The sequence below is a fragment of the Bidens hawaiensis genome, unplaced genomic scaffold (genome assembly GCF_021521415.1).
Source record: "Bidens hawaiensis isolate Kalapana, Puna unplaced genomic scaffold, B.hawaiensis_p1.1 tig00015926_1, whole genome shotgun sequence".
NCBI classification, from domain to species: domain Eukaryota; kingdom Viridiplantae; phylum Streptophyta; class Magnoliopsida; order Asterales; family Asteraceae; genus Bidens; species Bidens hawaiensis.
Window position 1 is genome coordinate 220,971 of NW_027492432.1, and position 18,979 is coordinate 239,949.

The 18,979-nt window shown below is 40.2% G+C and overlaps 1 protein-coding gene and 1 pseudogene across 2 annotated transcripts; both read right to left on the reverse strand.

The window, feature by feature from the left end:
• Positions 1 to 535: 535 nt before the first annotated feature.
• On the reverse strand, positions 536 to 1,943 carry LOC143550130 (putative F-box/kelch-repeat protein At1g15680; annotated as a pseudogene).
• Positions 1,944 to 4,529: 2,586 nt separating this feature from the next.
• On the reverse strand, positions 4,530 to 8,599 carry LOC143550132 (E2F transcription factor-like E2FF). 2 transcript variants are annotated; one of them, XM_077040840.1, is made up of 11 exons: positions 8,508 to 8,599; positions 8,347 to 8,414; positions 8,211 to 8,263; positions 7,030 to 7,107; positions 6,865 to 6,918; positions 6,678 to 6,768; positions 6,493 to 6,563; positions 6,342 to 6,414; positions 6,197 to 6,258; positions 5,691 to 6,099; positions 4,530 to 4,840 (listed from the first exon to the last, which is right to left on the reverse strand). In XM_077040840.1, the coding sequence occupies exons 1-11, from the start codon at positions 8,597 to 8,599 to the stop codon at positions 4,749 to 4,751; spliced, it is 1,143 nt and encodes a 380-aa protein (XP_076896955.1). In that variant the 3' UTR covers positions 4,530 to 4,748. The 2 variants fall into 2 exon arrangements, with proteins under 2 accessions (XP_076896955.1, XP_076896954.1); XM_077040839.1 differs by lacking the exon at positions 4,530 to 4,840 and having other exon boundaries at positions 5,170 to 6,099.
• Between the last annotated feature and the right edge of the window lie 10,380 nt (positions 8,600 to 18,979).

Genomic DNA, 18,979 nt, shown 5'->3' on the forward strand with positions numbered 1-18,979 from the left:
GCGGGTATGGCTTGGTACTGGGTTTCTCCCCTGACCTGCACCCAGAACCGGACCCATCGAAACTGGTTCCACCTTTACCCGCTCAAAACCCGACCCTGCCCGAAACCCGTAAAAAACCCGGTCAAATGACTATACCTGGTTTGACTGTTGTTGACCATACACCAAAACCGGTTCTTACCTTGTTCCGGTTCCTAAAAAGTAAACACCCGGTTTGTCAACCTCTAGTGTCGGGTGGCTGCAATGGTGGTGCCACCGTGCCAGCACAACGTGGAGGTGTCAAGAGACAAAACAATGGCCACGGCTGGTGCTAACCCATTTAGATTCATTTTAACTTAACATGTTTCAAAATGGTTACCCGTTTTGACCTGTTGACTAATTTCAGGTACGCCAAATGAACCCATATACAACATGAAACAAACAAAACAATATAATCTACTAATTCAACAGTGTTCAAATATAGAGCATAACTCGATGATCACGATTTGCTAAAACTCGATACAAAACATTACCAAGAAATCAACAACAAGCATTACACTTAACAGGAAACATCATAGTTGATACAAACATTAACATGTTTACTAGGCTTATTAATATAAAAAAAATAAAACATACCACTTTTTATGCAGTTTCACAACACCAACAAAGAACAACAATAGTAAAAGAAACTCACCGGTTGAGAACACATCGTATAGAACCGCGTATGAATCCTAAACGGACGAAGACGATGTACAGCTTTCGGCTTAACAACCTTCTTCGGAACCGGCGGTATTGGAACCGGTGTAGGCCACCTCGGGATCACCACACGCCACGACAAGTCATTCACAACACCAACCGGTTTCGCCACAACATCAAGACTTTTATTCCGAATACTATACGACACAACACACGCAAGCTCTACACACCGCAAATACACAACGTCAAGATCCAACGGGTGGAAACATAACGGGAGAAACGTAGCCTTCGTTAACCAACCGTTCAACTCGGGATCCGACGACGAAAGATCACTACGAGTCACCCAAAACGCAGAACACCACTCTCCTTTCTCGTAATCCTTCATATCCCACATACGAAAACAGTAAAACGAATAACAATCAACCGCCACCTCAAAAAACCGAAGCTTTCCACAACACTCGTCACATAACCGATAAAGCCCGTCATGTTTATACTCATTATCCACTTCCCTCCCTTCCGGGAACTGAATAAGCCGACAAGACTTCGGATCTTTATACGGATCAAACGCAACCATCCCATGATCATAAACAAACCAATGCAAACACCCGTTAAAACGAATCGGCCCACCACCGCGTTTCATAAGTCCAATCGAATGCCCACAAGGCAACTTATACCCAACCCATTTCCCGGTATCCGAACTAAACATCTGCAAACTAAGATAACTCGTCCGAAACTTAAGCAACTCGACGGTGACAACACTAAACCCGGTGACAACATTATCCTCGTTAACCCGCGTAACCAACCCTTCCCCGAAAAACAACAAATGGTTAACCAACGACTTATCCCTACGGGTCGGTAACGTAACGAACTGTCTAGTAATCGGGTCACAAACGTAATAAGTAAACGGGCCTAATAAGCTACACAACACCAACCCATTACTAATCCCCAATACCTTAAACTGATCCGACTGCTGCTGCTCTTCGAAACTCGATAAAAACAACACGGGCAAATTCATTCGATTCGGTCCATTCGGGGCGTTATAGACCTCGGGGCGAAAGCGATCAAGGACGTCTTTGAACTTGGAGACGTAGACTTACTTGTACAAGATCCGGAACTGTGAAACGGGTTGACCCGAACGAGAAAGATAGAATCTTGGAAATGAGGGTTTTCCAGTGTTTGGAGACGCAATTGAATTTGAAAATTGACTTCAAGGGTAGTCTTGAAATGATTTCTAACAGTAAAGAATCGGGTAAATTGAGGATATCGTAATGGAATTGAATGAGATTGAATTGGGGGTTAGGGTTTTGGTGGGATGAGATTATTAATTACGAGAGTAGGTTATTAAGTGATTTGGGAAGTGGGTTTGGGTTGGATTGATGGGTTGTTGTTCATTGTTGTCTGGTTCTTCCATGTTTGGGTTGAAGAAGAAGGTGAAATGGGTTTCAAGAAGGAAGTACAGTTGGTGTGTGTGTGCGTGTAGAGTTTAGGTTTTTATATTTATGTACTGATAGTGATAATACTATAAATAGAATAGTTGGTTTTGGAAATGTTTAGGGGGTAAAGTTGTAAATTAGGTAAGTATATCGATATAACGACGTTAACTCACTGCCACGTCATCGATATGTATGAAGAACTGGGGACGTCAGAGTAGTGAATGCGTGTCCAGGTGTCACTAAAGGTGCACAAACCGATTACAAACTCTAAAATGGTTCTCGGTTTGGTCAACAAAAGTCTAAACTGGTGTATAGTCAGTTTCGTTTCGGGTTAAAGCTGGTTTCTTGGCTGGTTTACGATCGGTTCCGGTTCGGGTTACAAACGGTTTTTAGCCGGTTCTGGTAGAGAGAATTATAAATCGGTTCCGAACCTACGGTTACGATTGGTTCCAAATTGGTTTCTACATTGGTTTCAAATTGGTTCGTTTCGATTTGATTTTCAGGTCGGTTTGGATGACCAGTTTTTTTGTCCACCTCTAGGTGCCACTGCATTAACCGTGACAAAGGGTTTCAAATTGTGGAACCAACTACATATCCAACCAATCAAAATAGCTCACTTACATTTTTATTAAAAAAAATATTTGTTTTTTGGTTAAACTGATACACCCATTTAAGAGCTTAATTGGTTAATCAGTTAATCAACCTCTGCATACGTAGCATGCATACGTAGCAGGGAAGTAACGGTACTTTTTGTTAACTAACCTCTACTATCACTACATTTGGTCTTAGTAGTAGGTTTAGATGGTGTATAAGTCAGTCGTTTTAAAGAAAAGAAAAATACGATTACTTTTATACGCTTCTCACTATTAGTAAGTTAGTGATTATATATTCACGTATAACTAATCAAAATAGTGAATTTCATTAATCATAAATCAAGATAGTTAATTTTCATTTCTAGTGAAACAAAATAGTGATCACCTTTACAAATTTATAAAATGTGATATGTATTAGCACTACAATGTTTTTGTCTAATGTGCTATACATCACAATCAAAATGTCACTATATCTATGGAAGTTGAACACTCATGACAATCAATTAAGTGTTAATAAGAATGATTCATGAAAAGTCTTTAACCACCACCTTGCAAACCATGATCTTTGATTTTGGATAACTTTTTTTTTAACTAAATAACACTTAAATATGCTTAACGGGTGTTCGGGATTCCTTATTTTTGCCTCCTTATACCTTATAACTTATTAAAAAGTTAAAAAGGTGTTTGCGATTGCTTAATATGTAAGTGGAAAAGTTCCATAAGTCAAAAGGTTGTAACTTATGACTTATGGATAGGTAATTTTATTGGATTATCCATATGAATCTAGAGGTGCACAAACCGGTTTAAAACTCAAAACCGCTTTGGGTTAAAACCGGTTCGTTTGGTCAAAAAAAGTCAAAACCGGGATGATCAGTTTCGGTTCGGGTTGAAACCGGTTTCTTGATCATGACACATCGGTTTTGGTTCGGGTTTTCACCGATTTTCGCCGGTTTCGGTTCGGTTAACCGGTTTTGTTGGAGAAAGTTACAAACCGATCCCGAACTATCGGTTTCAAACCGGTTTCTACATAATCGATTTCAAACCGATTCGGTTTCGGCTCGGTTTTCAGGTCGGGCCAGTTAACCGGTTTATTTGCCCACTTCTATATGAATCTAGCTTTTGAAAAAAAAATTGAGATTTTCAAGTTTCCTTAAAGTGAGCACTTGCAGTTTATAAAACTTGATTATTATTTAGTGAAAATTTTCTTCATCTTTATATATATGTTCTTTTAAAAGTCATTTCATAATAATATTAACATCTATATAGATAAAAGCTACAGTACAACAGAATGATTTTAGAGAAACAAAAGGGTTAAGAAACTTTTGTGAGACATTTAAAACTTGATCTATTAAATAAAATTCTCTTATTAATATAAGGATAATATTTGAGTTTACTGATGAGTTACTTCCCTCTCAGTTACGTCCGTTGGTCAAGGCACGGTCAAAACCGGTTTAGTAGAAACCAGATCGAGATTTAAACCGGGTTAGAGGCAAGAATGTTCAGCCCGCTCAAACCGGTTCAGAACAGGTTGAAACCAGTTTAGGACAAGAAAACTGTTTTTTTGGCATGTGTTCAAGTTGAGTCAGATTCAAACCGGTTTGAGGAAACGAGGATTCGAACTGGTCACAAACCAACGAGCTGGTCTTGAACCAAACCGGTTTGAACTGCAACCGGGTTGGCGAGCTCAAACCGTTTGCTTGGTTGGGTGCAGTATGCTTTCCTCAAATAGTTTTAAGAGATCTTCACTTCTAAATTCAAAACAACTGCTTAGAATCTAAACTCTGAGAATAAGCGAAAGAAAGATGTCGAACAGCCAAACCGTCATTTTGCAGTATTACCAATTCGGTAACAAAATGAGTAATGTCACAACAGAAAGAATCCTCAAACTATGAAGCAAGTTTACAAACTCGGTCACATATTCTGGTAACTAGACCAACCTAAAAGCGTACCTAAATCGGTGCATTGAGGCTATATGCACCCCCACAAAAAGTCACTAGTCATCATCTCTCTTCCACAACAAACAGCCTACTTTTGAAAATCACATCAAGATTCAAGATACTGATTGTACCTGCTTCTTCTCATCGGCTTCGACGTGCCATGATTTCCATGCTTCAACGTAGTGTCCAAACATGTCGCTTAAAGCTGTAATATGATCAACCATAATATCATATTAAACTATCACTTGTATAAACTTATTTAAACACATTTATTTATAAATGTCTTATGTTTCGGTTTTGGCCCAAAACAGTAACCATAACCGAACAAAAGGTTAACCGGAGAATGGTAACCATCGGTTATGGATAATTGGTTTTAAAAAGTTTATTAGATTCGGTTAACCATTAACTAGAACTGGTTATAAAATGTGAATAAAATAGCCCAAAACATGGTAATTGAGCTTTAAATTTTAGGCTTAAAATTTTTTAAACACTTAATAAATTGCTTTTAGACATTTAGGCTTGAATAGTTTTACTAAATCTTCGATTGTGGATGGGTTAAAGTTAGTAGGTCAGGTTGGTTAACTGTGGTTTACTAAACTGTGAATCGGTTCAAGTTTGTTGGTTATGAAAATAAAAATAACCATAACTGGTTACGGGCCTGCTAATTTCGGTTTTCAAAAAAACAAAAATTTGAAACCAACCCATCGATTTTGGTTAGGTTTCGGCTATACCAACTTGGTTACTTCGGTTATTGGCCGGTTAATTTGGTTTTATGCAGGCCCCTATGACTAACAGAGTAACAGGTTAAATAGGTTTAAAAAAAGTTAACTATAAAGGGCGGACAAAAGTCACTCAAAGTGTATTTTCAATGCATAAATTTCATAAGTAACTTTATCCATAAAACTGAACTATTAACAAAAGATTATACCTTTTGTAATCATATTTGACAAAATAAACATTCACAAAATACTTTGGATAAAAAGTCTTATGGGTCACCAAGTGTGTTTCACATCCCGACCAGCCCATTTTACCATATTTATGATTCAGCAATTTACCTGCATTGCGATACTGAGGGCGATAAGTATCAGCCAAGTTCTCCCAATCCTGAGCCTGCTTTAACTTTTTGTTTCCAGAAGCTCCTGACTTTTGTGCAATGGCTGGCGTGAACGGGCCAAAAACAAATTCCTTTGAACTGCGTGCAGGCTGGATCTGCGTTGTAACATTCTCATCATACTCGATCTTCACATTTCCAAGATTCCCATGCATTGCCACAGTCACTTCTTTTGAGCTCCAATCAGACAAAGAATCCATTCGGTTTCTTTTCAAATCATCACGGTTTGTAATATCAGTTCCAAAATCTCTTCTTTTTGAGTTGTTTGTATCTACAGTTTCAGATTTAGTCTTTGGGTGTCCTTTGAATCCCAACCATCTAAATGATGGTTTCCCACTTTCAGGATGACGTGTCTTCAATAAAAAGATAGAAAACATTTTAGACACACTGACTTGTATAGTTGTATTATGTATAAATGAAGGATTTTTACAGTATAAAGGTATAAATTACCTTCTCAAGAAGATCCATGGATGAAAAGACATTTGCAATGTCATATAAACGCCTGACTTTTGCTGCACACATACATAGAATGTGAGCATGAGTCTAACTAGTATCACATTAATAATTCAAGGAATCAAATAGAAAATGAAATTACTTCGCATGGCTGTTGGATCATGCACATCACCCAACAAGGCTGTTGCAGCAGTGTCCAAAGTGATTAAATCTGCCTGAAATATATTAAGAAAAGATTGATTGCTTTAGTTTAAGTACCATGAAAGACGATTTTGACTAGCGGGCTCACTCACGTTAGAAGTGATGAATAGCTTGATGAAATTCTGTGTCAAAAGTCCAAGTGATTTTTCCTTCCTGTTATTTTCTACAAATGAAAAATGGAACCTTAGCTATGATTGCAATGTATATAATTGACTAATTGAAAAAATATTATAATAAACTGAACCCTTTTTATAAACCAAAACAGAAATCAACTTACCGCTCTTAGATGAACCAGATGATTTGGTATACTTGTCAGTATATGAGTTGTTTGAATTAGTAGTCCCACGAGAATCGTTCTCATTTACAATCTGGTAAACAAAAACCATCATCATATTCACCATCCATCTACAATACTACACTACTGTCAACAAACTTTCAAGAGTTCTTGTAACAGGACAACTTACGGTTCCAAAGCTGCGGATTGGTAAGACTCTAAGGTACTCGTTAGACGTCTGTTTCTACAAGCAAACACATGTACAAAACATCAACATTCAATCGTTCATCTTAATGGTTTAACAATAATATCAAACCATAATTATAAAGAAAATCTAGCATAAGTTAGCAAGTACCCTAAGCTCTTCTAAGGCATAAGGAATTGCACTAAAACCCCTCCAAGTATACTGATTCTTTGCTCTCCTTGTCAAAACCTGAAAATTTAACAAACATAAACCCTAAATCCCCTACTCAGATCCAACTTTTGAAAATGCACAAATTTAGGCAAGTAACGAACTAAACGGATGCATGTCTGTGTTCTTTTGTTTAAGTTTAACCGAACACAAACATATAATCAAACAAACATAAACCCTGAATCCCCTTTTCAGATCCAATTTTGTTCATGTTCATTTAATTAAATAAGCAACTAATTTTGTTCATGTTCATTTGCTTAACTAAATAAACGAACATAAACCCTGAATCCCCTTTTCAGATCCAATTTTTGAAAATGCACAAATTTAGGCCTGTAAACAAACCGAACAAACATGAACAGGGGCATGTCAATGTCCGTCCGTTTAATGTTAACCGAACACAAACACGAACATATCATCGAATAAACATAGAAGAGTGTTCATGAACATAAATAAACAAACAAAACACGTGTACACATTCATTCGTTTAAATAAATGAACAAAAAAGTCAATTCACGTTCATTCATTTAACCATAAATCCCCTATTTAGTACCAATTTTTAAAAATTAACAAACCAAGCAAACATGAGTGAACCCATGTTAGTGTTCATCTGTTTAACATTAACCGAACACAAACACGAACATATCATCAAACAAACATAAACCAACATAACTGAACAAACATAAACCAACGTTCACGAACATAAATAAACAAACAAAACACGTGTTCACGTTCATTCATTTAATAAAATGAACAAAAAATCCGTTCGCGTTCATTCATTTAACCCTAAACCCCCTATTTAATACCAATATCTGAAAATGAACAAAGAACATGAACAGGAGCATATCACTGAACAAACATAAACAAGCATAAACAAACAAAAAATCCGTTCACGTTCATTCATTTAACCCTAAACCCCCCATTTATTACCAACTTTTAAAAACGAACAAACCAAACGAACACGAACACAAACATATCACTGAACAAATATAAACAAACATTCACGAGCATAAACAAACGAACAAAACACGTGTCCACATTCATTCATCTAACTAAACAAACAAACATAAACAAACTTCCCATCGCCAGTTCGTTTACACGTTTAAACGCCTATACAAACTCCTTACCCCGACACTCTCCAATATGTTGACAATATCGTAAATCCTCCGCCTCTCAACACCTATATATATTTCCAACACCAAATCAATATCTTTCAACTTAATCACTTGTAATTATAAAAACTAAATAAAAAGCTAAAAAAACCTAATTGACTCGCCGCGTTGTCCAGCCCGATCGAATCGACACCGTCTCGATTATACAGCCTCAAAAAACTAATAACATATCAATCTCAATTCATTACATTAGGTTAAAATAAAACAATATCAAAAAACTAATAATAAATGAATGAATGAATGAATGAATACTTGGAGCATAAGACACCGAGTGACTTCTCTTTACGGCTGTAAATCGAAGTCGTCATAGTGTTTTTAGGCTCGGAATCGTGAAGTGACGTCATCGGTGGCGGGATCTGAAACTTTCAATGGTGGCCGGTGTGTTTGAAACCAGCCGCGGGAATTTGAACTTATTATTTTTGAAAAGACAGTCCCTTGAGTTGCGTTTTATTTTCTCTGGTCGGACTACGTTGTTTTAGTTGAGTTGGTATTTTCTTTTCTTTAATGAAACTCTAGAATATCCATTTTGTTTTTTTTTTTTATTATTAAATGAAACTCTGGAACACCAATAATTCTTAGAGCATCTCCAATGTGATGTTAGTTCTGACTAGAGTTGCACAAACTGGTTCGGGTTTGTCAACAAAAGTCAAATCCGGTTTATGATCGGCTTCGGTTTGGGTTGTAACCGGCTTTTTTACCAGTTACGATCAGTTTTGGTTCGGGTTTTGAACGGTTTCGGTTCGGGTTTTGGTCGGTTTCGGTTTGGTTAACCGGTTTGGAACCGGTATTGGTGGCGAAAATTACAAACCGATTTTTACATAATCGGTTTTAAACCGGTTCGATTTTCGGGTCGGTTCGGTTAACCGGATTATTTGCCCACCTAGTTCTGACTTAACATTGTTCAGAATGCTACCGCTGCCCGTCAATGGAATGAAGCTTGTGAGAAACAGAATTCCCTTCATGAAGCTGCCCGCGCTGAGGCAAAAAAGAAGAAAGATGATTTGGCACGGGCTCAAGAGACAAACTCAGTTCTGGATAATCAAGTGACCCTGCAAGGTAACCGAATCCAAGAACTTGAGGCGGAGCTGAAGTTGCAAAGGGAGCAGGTTAAGCTTAAAGACAAAAGCGCTGCTGAGATACAAGCTGCCTATGACTCCCTTTTGCAAGCTCGCGAAGAGGTGGAAACCCGTGCCATTGCGGCCCTTAGCGAGAAGCAGCAAACGGCTGAGGAGTCTCAAGAACTCCGAGAGAGAACCGAACGTGCGGAGCAAGACCGTCAGTGGTTTCTCACTCGGGAGCTTGATTCTGTAAGTTTTTCTCATTTGTAGTCTACTATACACTTCATGCCTTGATAATTAAACAAATATCTTTTTATTTTGCCAGGTCATCCGTCATATCAAGGGGTCCTTAGATGATTGATAGCTTTGCTAACTTGATGACTGCCTCTTCCCAGCTTGGACGTGTGAAAGGTTTTAATGAAGGGATGACCTATGCTCAAAGTAATCGTTCTTTCAGAGATCATCCGCTTCATGGCCTTGACGTCAAGCAGGAGCGTGATATGCGGATCAAGGAACATGATGGCCTGATCTTTCCGCTACAAAATATGCTCCCGGAGTTCGCTTCAGCCACTGATGGCGTGCAGCAGTTGAGGAACTATCTAGGTGATGAGTCTGAGGACGACTCATCTGAGGATACTTCAGAAAACTTTTAGGTGTTTAACATTTTGTAATTGTTCCTCCATCTTTTGTAATTGTTCCTAAACCAAAGCTCCGGAAGACATGGCAGCCTCAAACCCATAGGATAGGTTTAGGTGTTTAACATTTTGTAATTGTTCCTCCATCTTTTTTGTAACTATCTTTATATTACTTAATGAAAGAAAACTTTTTGTCTCATATGAGAATATTATACTGCTTGTTTGATAATATCTTTAGAAGATATTTTTGAAATTTGAAATTTTGGAAGTTAGATAATCGTGATGACGTGGCGGAGAGAGAAACTTTTAAGGGACAACTGATAAGACGTGTATGACGCATTTGACAGCCTGTTCGCACTTTCTTGAATCTCCCGCCTGACGTGTCAACCATCTGACGGTCCGCAATTTCTCTCTCCTCTAACACTCCATCAGTCACATTAATTGTGATGAGTATAAATAGATCACTCGTGGTTTCCATTTTACTTTTATCTCTTCCAAACTCTTTCGCTCTCAAATCTTCAAAACTTGAACCTTCTGAGATTTATTTCCTTCTTATTTCTGACCAAACATATTAATCTGATGGCTGTGGATAAGAAGAGTGTTCCTGCCATTCACGAGGTCGTTGTGAACCTTAAGAAGAAGGATTATGACGATGTTGTTAATGTGCATGGTCTGGCATCTGAGTAGGATCCAGAGCGTCCAGCTAGTGGTTCCATTGCCACCAGTCCACCCCCGAAGAAAATGGTTGTGTATGTTGACCAAATTACGACGAGAAACTTCCGGATTCCGGTGATGAGATTTGTCCAGTCGATCTTGACAACCTATGGGATTCACATATCACAACTCCATCCTTTTGGGATGTTGAGAATTCGACACTTCGAATTCTATTGTCAAGCTCGCGATTTTGAACCATCTGTTGGCATGTTTGCTGTTTTCTACAAGATGACCCTCCGCGATGGGTGGTATAGCTTTGCTTCCACCGGGAAGAAAGTTATAGGTACGGAATGGATTCGTAGACTTCATGGCTGGAAGCCAAAAAAATTTTGGAACCGGGAGGATGTTGTTCCTTTCGCAATGGCTCATCACAAGGCGGAGGACACCATGCCAGTGGTTCCGGCCGCTACTGATGAGGGTCTTCCGTGGTTTATGACTTTGACCGCCACGCCAACTCCCATGCGCCCTATCCACGAAGGGGCGATGGTGAGTGCGAAGATGAGCCGTCTGTGGCCATTCCCTGACTTGGAGCCTTATTATAAGAAGACCAACAAGAGTAAGCCTGGTGTTACTTCTACTCCCTCTTTAATAAATGTCTGATTTCTGACTTTTATTATTATTTGTACAGGTGAGGGTTCCGCCTTCGATACCCTGTTGGACCATGAAAGGGGGTATGATGGTTCACCGCCCAATCGATCCAAGGGATGTGCCCTTTTTGGAATGCACCAGTGTCAACTTCCTATTTCTCACCGCGTTTCTTTCGGAACCTGTGGTTTCCGAAGCGATGTATGCTAAAAGTGAGGATTATGTTCAAGAATCCATTCAAAAAGGTGAGGGCATTTTACAACCTCGACCCGTGACTGCTATTACTTCCAGCGGGGTGATTGTACACTTTTCGTCTAGTGAGGAGTCATCACTCTGCGAAGGAAGTTTTTCAACTAAGGTCGTGCATTCGACTGCAGGTTTGACCCGGAAACATAGCAAGAATCCATCTGCTACGGGTGACGATGATGCGGACGATACTGCTGAGGGTAGCCGTCCAACTGCTGATGACGTCATCCCTGAAGGTGAGCATCAAGCTGTTGATGCGGGTGTTTCCAAAGCGGCTGGTAAACGCAAGGTTCATCCTACTAAGGCTGTTCCGTCAAAGAAGTCAAAAAAGTGAAAGCCTACTGCTGACTTGGAGATGCGCCTACATCAACTTGATTCGGAAGACACTTCCTTGGGTAAGTTTAATGTTCTTCCAATTTATCGATTGTTATGGATAAAATGTATATCTGATCCATTGTTAACATTTTTCAGTGGCCCTGAAGGATTTCTCTGAAGATGTTTCAGGTCTAAAGAGCTCAACAGTGCCACCCCCGCCATCATCTCCTCCTCCTAATACTGCCAAAGATCCCATTTTTGTAGCGGGTGATTCTCCGTTGAAGAATAAGGAAGTTGATGATACTGATCACATCAGTATGTCACCTTCCTTTAATGTTCATCGCTTCAGATATCAGGGAGGTGTGAGCACATTTGCCTATGGACCTCAAACTTCTCCATCTCTTCATGAGGAAGACCCTTCCCCACATCATCCCCATTGGTCTTTACATCAAGACTCAAAGTTCCGCGATGTGGATGTATGTTTTGAGTATCTGCAGGAAAGCCTTCCTCCCGCTGAGAGGGAGCGACAACGTCGCCGTATTCGCCAAGAGTTATTAAACTCACTCTTATCATATGGCGAATACTATTTCTACCAATCAGGAAATAACCCGAGAATGGTTGGCGATGAATGAGGAGTGGGACGAACTGGCGGCTTCAGCGTCCGATGTTAAGGAAGAAGCGCTTGAGGCTATAAATGAGACCAGAGAAAGGCGCCAAGCGCTAGAAGCTGAGAGAACCGCTCGTTCCGCCGCCGAGGAAGCCAAGGTTGTTCTCCAAAAGCAATTGGATGAACAGGCCGATTTAATAAAGACTCTTTAGGCTGAATCGGCAGCCAAAGACAAGCGTTTGTCTGACCTTGCTACCAAGAGCCGAGATCAGGCCTTGGAGTGTGCCGGTCATAAGATGGAGCTTGTTCGCGCTAAGGCGGACAAGAAATGGTTGCTGGCGGAACGAATCCCCAAGGTACGTATCCTGTTTTGTTGTAAATAATCTAAGTACTTCGAAATTACTTATTTTTTACTATTCCAACAGGTCATCGTTGATGTCCGGGCGAGTGATGAACTTGGGAACTGTGTTGCTATCCTCCTGAAAGCATCCAAGCAAGCTGGCCGTCAGCTAGGCTTCCAGGAAGGCTATAAATTTGCTTCGGAATCCAAGCTTTCCGGAAGAATATGTTTTGACTGGCCAAGATACTGTTGTCGTCCTCATCCAGAAAACAAAAGATTTTGATACTTTGAAGTTTTATTTGGCGGAGCAGATATCTGATCTTGCGAACAAGGAGGATAGTATTGAACAACTGAAGGATCTCCTTGACCTTGGGGAGGAAGATTCAGACGACGCGGAAGGCAAGAACGCGGAACATGAAGATGTGGCGTCGTTGATAGATTTTTCTTGTTTTCATAATTTTGTAACTTTGTTGTAATCCCCTTTGAATATATAAAGAACTCTTTTTTTCATCCGGTACACTTTGTCTTATTCCTCATAATATAAGTGTTTGTAGGATCTTCTTTGTTTGTCAATAAAGGATTATATAACAATACATGTCATAAATTACTGAAATAAATTTTCCATATATGAGGCATAAGCCGAATTACAAAAAATGAAATTACATAATTTGTGAATATCTAATTAGGCACGTAGGCCAGAAAAAGGGGAAAACGTACTATATGTAATATTTCTTCAATTGGGCCCCATTCCAAGTTCTAGGGTCTCAGTCCCGTCCAACTTTTCTAACTTATAGGCACCTTTAGATAACACTTGTCTAACTTTGTAAGATCCTTCCCAAGTCGGGGCCAACTTGCCCCGAGGCTCTTGCCTGGAGGCTTCATTGTTGCAAAAGACAAAATCTCCCGCATCGAACTCATATTTCTGGACCCGCGAGTTATAATACTTTTGCAGTTGGCGTTTGTAATTGTGCTCGCGGATCGATGCTAGTTCCCTCCTCTCCTCGAGGAGGTCGAGATTCATCCAGAGTTCATAATCATTGTCATCGATCAGTAAAACTCTTGCGGATGGAATCCCAATCTCGGCCGGAATCATGGCCTCTGTGTCGTAGGTTAAACTAAAGGGGGTTTCAGAATTACTAGAATTCTTTTGGGTGTTGAAGGCCCAGAGTACGTGGGGCAATTCGTCAACCCAACCCGTCCGTTTAGTTCCTAACCTTGCTTTGATTTCTTCCTTGATTGTCCGGTTGGTTCTCTCAACCTGACCGTTTGCTTGCGGGTGGGCTACGAATGTGAAAATTTGAGATATCTGCAATTCTTTCAACCATTCATGTAGCCCACCGTCCGCGAATTGAGTACCGTTATCACTAACGAGTTCCAACGGAAGACCAAACCGGCATATTATGAATTCCCACAGGAATTTCTTAACACTTTTTGCTGCTATGGAAGCAACCGGTTTGGCTTCCACCCACTTCGTGAAGTAGTCGATGGCTACTATTAAGAATTTGACACGTCCCGGGGCTTCTGGGAAAGGTCCTATTATGTCGATAGCCTAATTCTGGAACGGCCAAGCTGAAGTGACTGGAACCAGCTCATTCTTTGGTCGTAGCGTGTTAGGAGCATGACGTTGGCATGAATCACACTTTCTGATTTCATGCATAGCGTCCAAATGCATTCCTGGACAATAATATCCGGCACTATTTAATTTTGCTACGACCATGCGCGGGTCTGCGTGAAGATCACAGATGCCTTCATGAACTTCTCTGATTAAATAGTTCGCGTCCTAGGCATCCACACATCGAAGTAGTGGACCGAGGAAGGAACGTCGGTAATAAACACCGTCATGCAGTTGATAGTTCAAGGCTTTGTGTTTTATCTTCCGGGCCGCGACTTTTCCTTCCGGGAGGGCTCCTGATGACAAGTATGTTATGATGGGTGTCATCCAAGATTCCACTCCGGTTTGGATTACCAAAACTTGATGTTGCAGGACAGATGGGCGGTCCAGTATTTCAATGCGGATGTCTTTAGCAAAGTGCTCAAAGTTCGTTGAAGCCAGCTTGCTAAGAGCATCCGCCGACTTGTTCTCGCTTCGTTTTATGTGAATTACTTTTGTCACACCCCAAACCACGGCCTAGACATATGACAACTATGTTGGTACCACAAGTGTAATTAAATCAGAGTTACGTTTAATAGCGGAAGACTTTTATAAACTTGTGGGCTTAAAGTGTAATATTACAAAAGACGGGATTATAAAATACCCATTTAAGTTATAACAAAAGGTATTAATTGTTTTTAATTACAAACCACCATTTTAGTATTTTAATTTTATACAAAACAAATCCGAGCCATCGGATATCCATTGGACTTCGTCACTCCAAGTGCTAATTTTGGTCACCTGCAAAATGTAAGAAACTACGTCAGCAACGAATGCTGGTGAATATGCTGATGCTAAAAATAATTTTCTTTACTTAATCACCCCTCGAGACTACGTAGGTCCCGGCCCAACGTGGCTTAGTAATAATCAAGTTAAAACAATACAATTTATAAACTCAAGTCTTTATACTCGGTTCCCCCAGCGAAACACCGCAGCGTTCGACTAGTTGAGTGTCTATACGAGTACACAAGGTCATACTCTCCGCAGGTGAGCGTAATTGTGACCAGGTGTGGTGTGCCCACCACATATGTAAGGATCCAGACAAACGTACAAGATAGTCTGAGGCTAGTATTTATACCCTTGTTTATAAATGTTTTAAAGACACTTAGTCTCATGAAAAGTTTTTCATATAACACGTTGACTCGTTTGAAAACAAGTTGTAAATCTTTGGGGCGTATTCACCTTTTCAATTTGGATCGGCTTCAGCACCGTCCGAGGGTCTTTCCCGTTGCTATCTCGCACCTATAGTACGAGTATAACCAATTGTTAGTCGGATGTACAATCCGGCTTAAGACCTCTAGTCTTATTTTATAAACTTTACCTCGATGAACCTTTAGTTCAAAATCTCTTTTACTTTAAAACCTTTAGTTAGAAAGTAATTTATAAACCTTTAGTTTATTTGTAAAACCCGACGTTTCTTCTTCTCTAAGAAACGTATTCTTTTTCTTTATTATTTAAGAATAGTTATTTATTGCTTAAATAATATTTTCATAACAAAGAATATATACTTACACACATATATATATATTTATCAATATTCATATTCTTATCTTTTGTTCTTTTCTTTGTTATGTTTTTTTTATTGAGATATCGAGTATAACCTCGACTTAAGGTTTAAGCATTTTATAATATTTTATTATTTTATTCATTGGCGTTACGCCTACCTTGTTGGCGTTTAGAAACCCTAACAACCCGAGCAGCACTCCAATGCCGCTTTGCCTTTCTTGATCAACCTTCTTCCTCGTCACCTTTCTTTTTGCACACCAACGATAACACCAATCTTTTACCACTGGTCGGCACGCCTTACGAGGTTCATCATCTTGACGTCAAGGTATCACAAACACCTTCTTGATCAATATATGGGTGGAGGGTGGCACGAACTTCGTGGAAACGCCGGCACGGAAATCGAGAATCAGGACACGTTTATCGAGGAATTATGGCACGAACTTCGAGGTATGATATAAGGGCTAGTAAGATGTTAGAGAGAATGTTGAGAGCAGATTTTGGGATGCTTGGAATGAGATCCCGACCTTGCTATTTATAGATCAAATCTGAAGACCCATCGCGGTACGCGACGGCCTCCTGGGCACCCGTCGCGTATGGCGACGTAGCCCTGGCCAGTCACAACGTAGGTCTGCCACGTGGCAGGCGGTGTGCCACGTGTTGACATGTGGCGGGCGACGTGCCACGTGTGGCCACGTGGCAGCTCACGTATCAAATTGTCAGACAACCCATCGCGATACGTGATGGGTTTCTCTTCTCATCCATCGCGTATCGCGATGGGTTAGGAAAACAGAATTTTAACTTTTAACCCTTGGGTTTGGATTTTGACGAATTGGGTCCCTAGACTTTTGGATAATTGACATTTTGAACTCAAAATTTTCATAGTGTTACATCCTCCCCACCTTGAAATAAATCTCGTCCTCGAGATTGCTTTACAAGAACAAGTGGGGGTATTTCTTTCTCATTTCCAATTCCAGTTCCCATATATATTCGGGTCCTTTTCGTGAGTCCCATTTAACTTTCACAATTTTCAATGTTCTTCTTTTTACTTTCTTTGTTTTCGAAACTCTATTTGAATTGGACGTTCTATGAATTTTAAGTTTCATTTACTTCGACGTCTTTTAATGGCATAGCTAAAGATTCATCGGTTAAACATTTACGCAGATTCGAAACATGGAATACATCGTGTATCCCTTGCATTTCCTCGGGTAGTCGCAATCGGTATGCAACAGTACCAATTCGTTCGAGTACCTCGAAAGGTCCAACGAATCGAGGGCTTAATTTTACTTTCATACCGAAGCGAACAACGCCTCTCCAGGGCGAGACTTTCAATAGAACTTTGTCACCAACTTTAAACACCAACGGCTTACGACGGACATCAGCGTAACTCTTTTGGCGATCACGTGCCGTCTTAAGTCGTTCTCGGATTTGAAGGATTTTGTCGGTGGTTTCTTGGACTATCTCGGGTCCAGATAATTGATGGTTTCCGGTTTCAGACCAACACACGGGTGTTCTACACTTACGACCATATAACGCCTCGAATGGTGCGGCTTGAATACTTGTGTGATAGCTATTGTTATACGAGAATTCCATTAGGGGTAAGTGGTCATCCCAACTTCCACCTAAGTCAATCACACTAGCCCGAAGCATGTCTTCCAACATTTGAATCGTCCTTTCTCTTTTCCCATCAGTTTGCGGATGATAGGCAGTGCTAAGGTTAAGCTTTGTGCGTAAGGCTTGTTAGAAGCTTTTCCAAAAATGAGATGTGAAACGACTGTCTCGATCAGAAATTATAGACAGCGGTACCCCGTGCAAAGCAACGATGTTGTTCACATAAATACGCGCTAGTCTATCCATTGAGTACGATTCATTGATGGGTATGAAGTGTGCAGACTTTGTTAAGCGGTCCAAAATTACCCAAATAGCATTATGTTGACGAGTCGTTTTAGAGAGTTTGGTAATGAAATCCATAGTGATTAACTCCCACTTCCATACGGGAAGTTCGGGTGGACCAATCCCGATGGCTTTTGGTGTTCAGCCTTGACTTTCAAACATGTTAGACATTTCGCAACATGCGAAGCGACATCCTTTTTCATCCCATTCCACCAATTGTTTGATTTGAGATTATGATACATTTTGTCGCTTCCGGGATGCATCATATATTTGGATTTGTGAGCTTCATTTAAAATCTTCTCACGCAAGTCCCCAACGATTGGTACCCAAATCCTATTGCCGAGTCTAAGAATACCATCGTCACCTTTGACTAGCGAGTCAATGGTGCCGTTACGTTTTTCATCGGAGATTTGGTTTTCATTGATCTTTTGAGTTTGGGCAGATTTGATTTGTTCGAGAAGATCGACTTGAAGTTCTAGACGTAAAGCTCGGACTCTTTTTGGCTTTTCGTGCTCTTTACGACTTAAGGCATCAGCCACGACGTTGGCTTTGCCTTCATGGTAAACAATCTCGCAATCGTAGTCGTTGAGAGTCTCCATCCAACGTCATTGGCGCATGTTAAGCTCTTTTTTATCGAAGATGTGTTTTAGACTTTTGTGATCAGTGTACACGGTAAATCTTACTCCATAGAGATAGTGCCTCCATATCTTAAGTGCAAAGATTATGGCGCCTAACTCTAGATCGTGAGTCGTATGGTTCCTTTCGTGTACTTTGAGTTGACGAGAGGCGTAAGCGATTACTTTCTTGCGTTGCATTAGTACACATCCCAAGCCAGAATGAGATGCGTCACTAAATACAAGAAAGTCCTCAGTACCTTCTAGCAAAGCCAGTATAGGTGCTTGGGTGAGCTTTTGTTTGAGTATATCGAACGCCTCTTGTTGTTTCGCTCCAAATTCATACTTGATATTTTTGCGAGTCAAAGAAGTTAGGGGAACAAAAATTCGGGAAAAGTTTTCAATAAACCTACGGTAATAGCTGGCCAAACCTAAGAAACTTCTGATTTCGGTTGGCGATTTTGGGATCTCCCACTTAGAGATAGCTTCAATCTTCGCGGGATCGACTTGAATACCGTTGACGTTGATGATGTGACCAAGAAATTGTACCCCGTGTAACCAGA

What these genes read in the sequence shown, in the direction of transcription:
- LOC143550132 (XM_077040839.1), bottom strand. Translation starts at nt 8,599, where the DNA reads ATGACGTCACTTCACGATTCCGAGCCTAAAAACACTATGACGACTTCG. An exon ending in TGATCCAACAGCCATGCGAA is followed by an intron (nt 6,259 to 6,341) that starts GTAATTTCATTT and finishes GTATGTGTGCAG; the next exon opens with CAAAAGTCAGGCGTTTATAT. An exon ending in CCATGGATCTTCTTGAGAAG is followed by an intron (nt 6,100 to 6,196) that starts GTAATTTATACC and finishes TTTTTATTGAAG; the next exon opens with ACACGTCATCCTGAAAGTGG.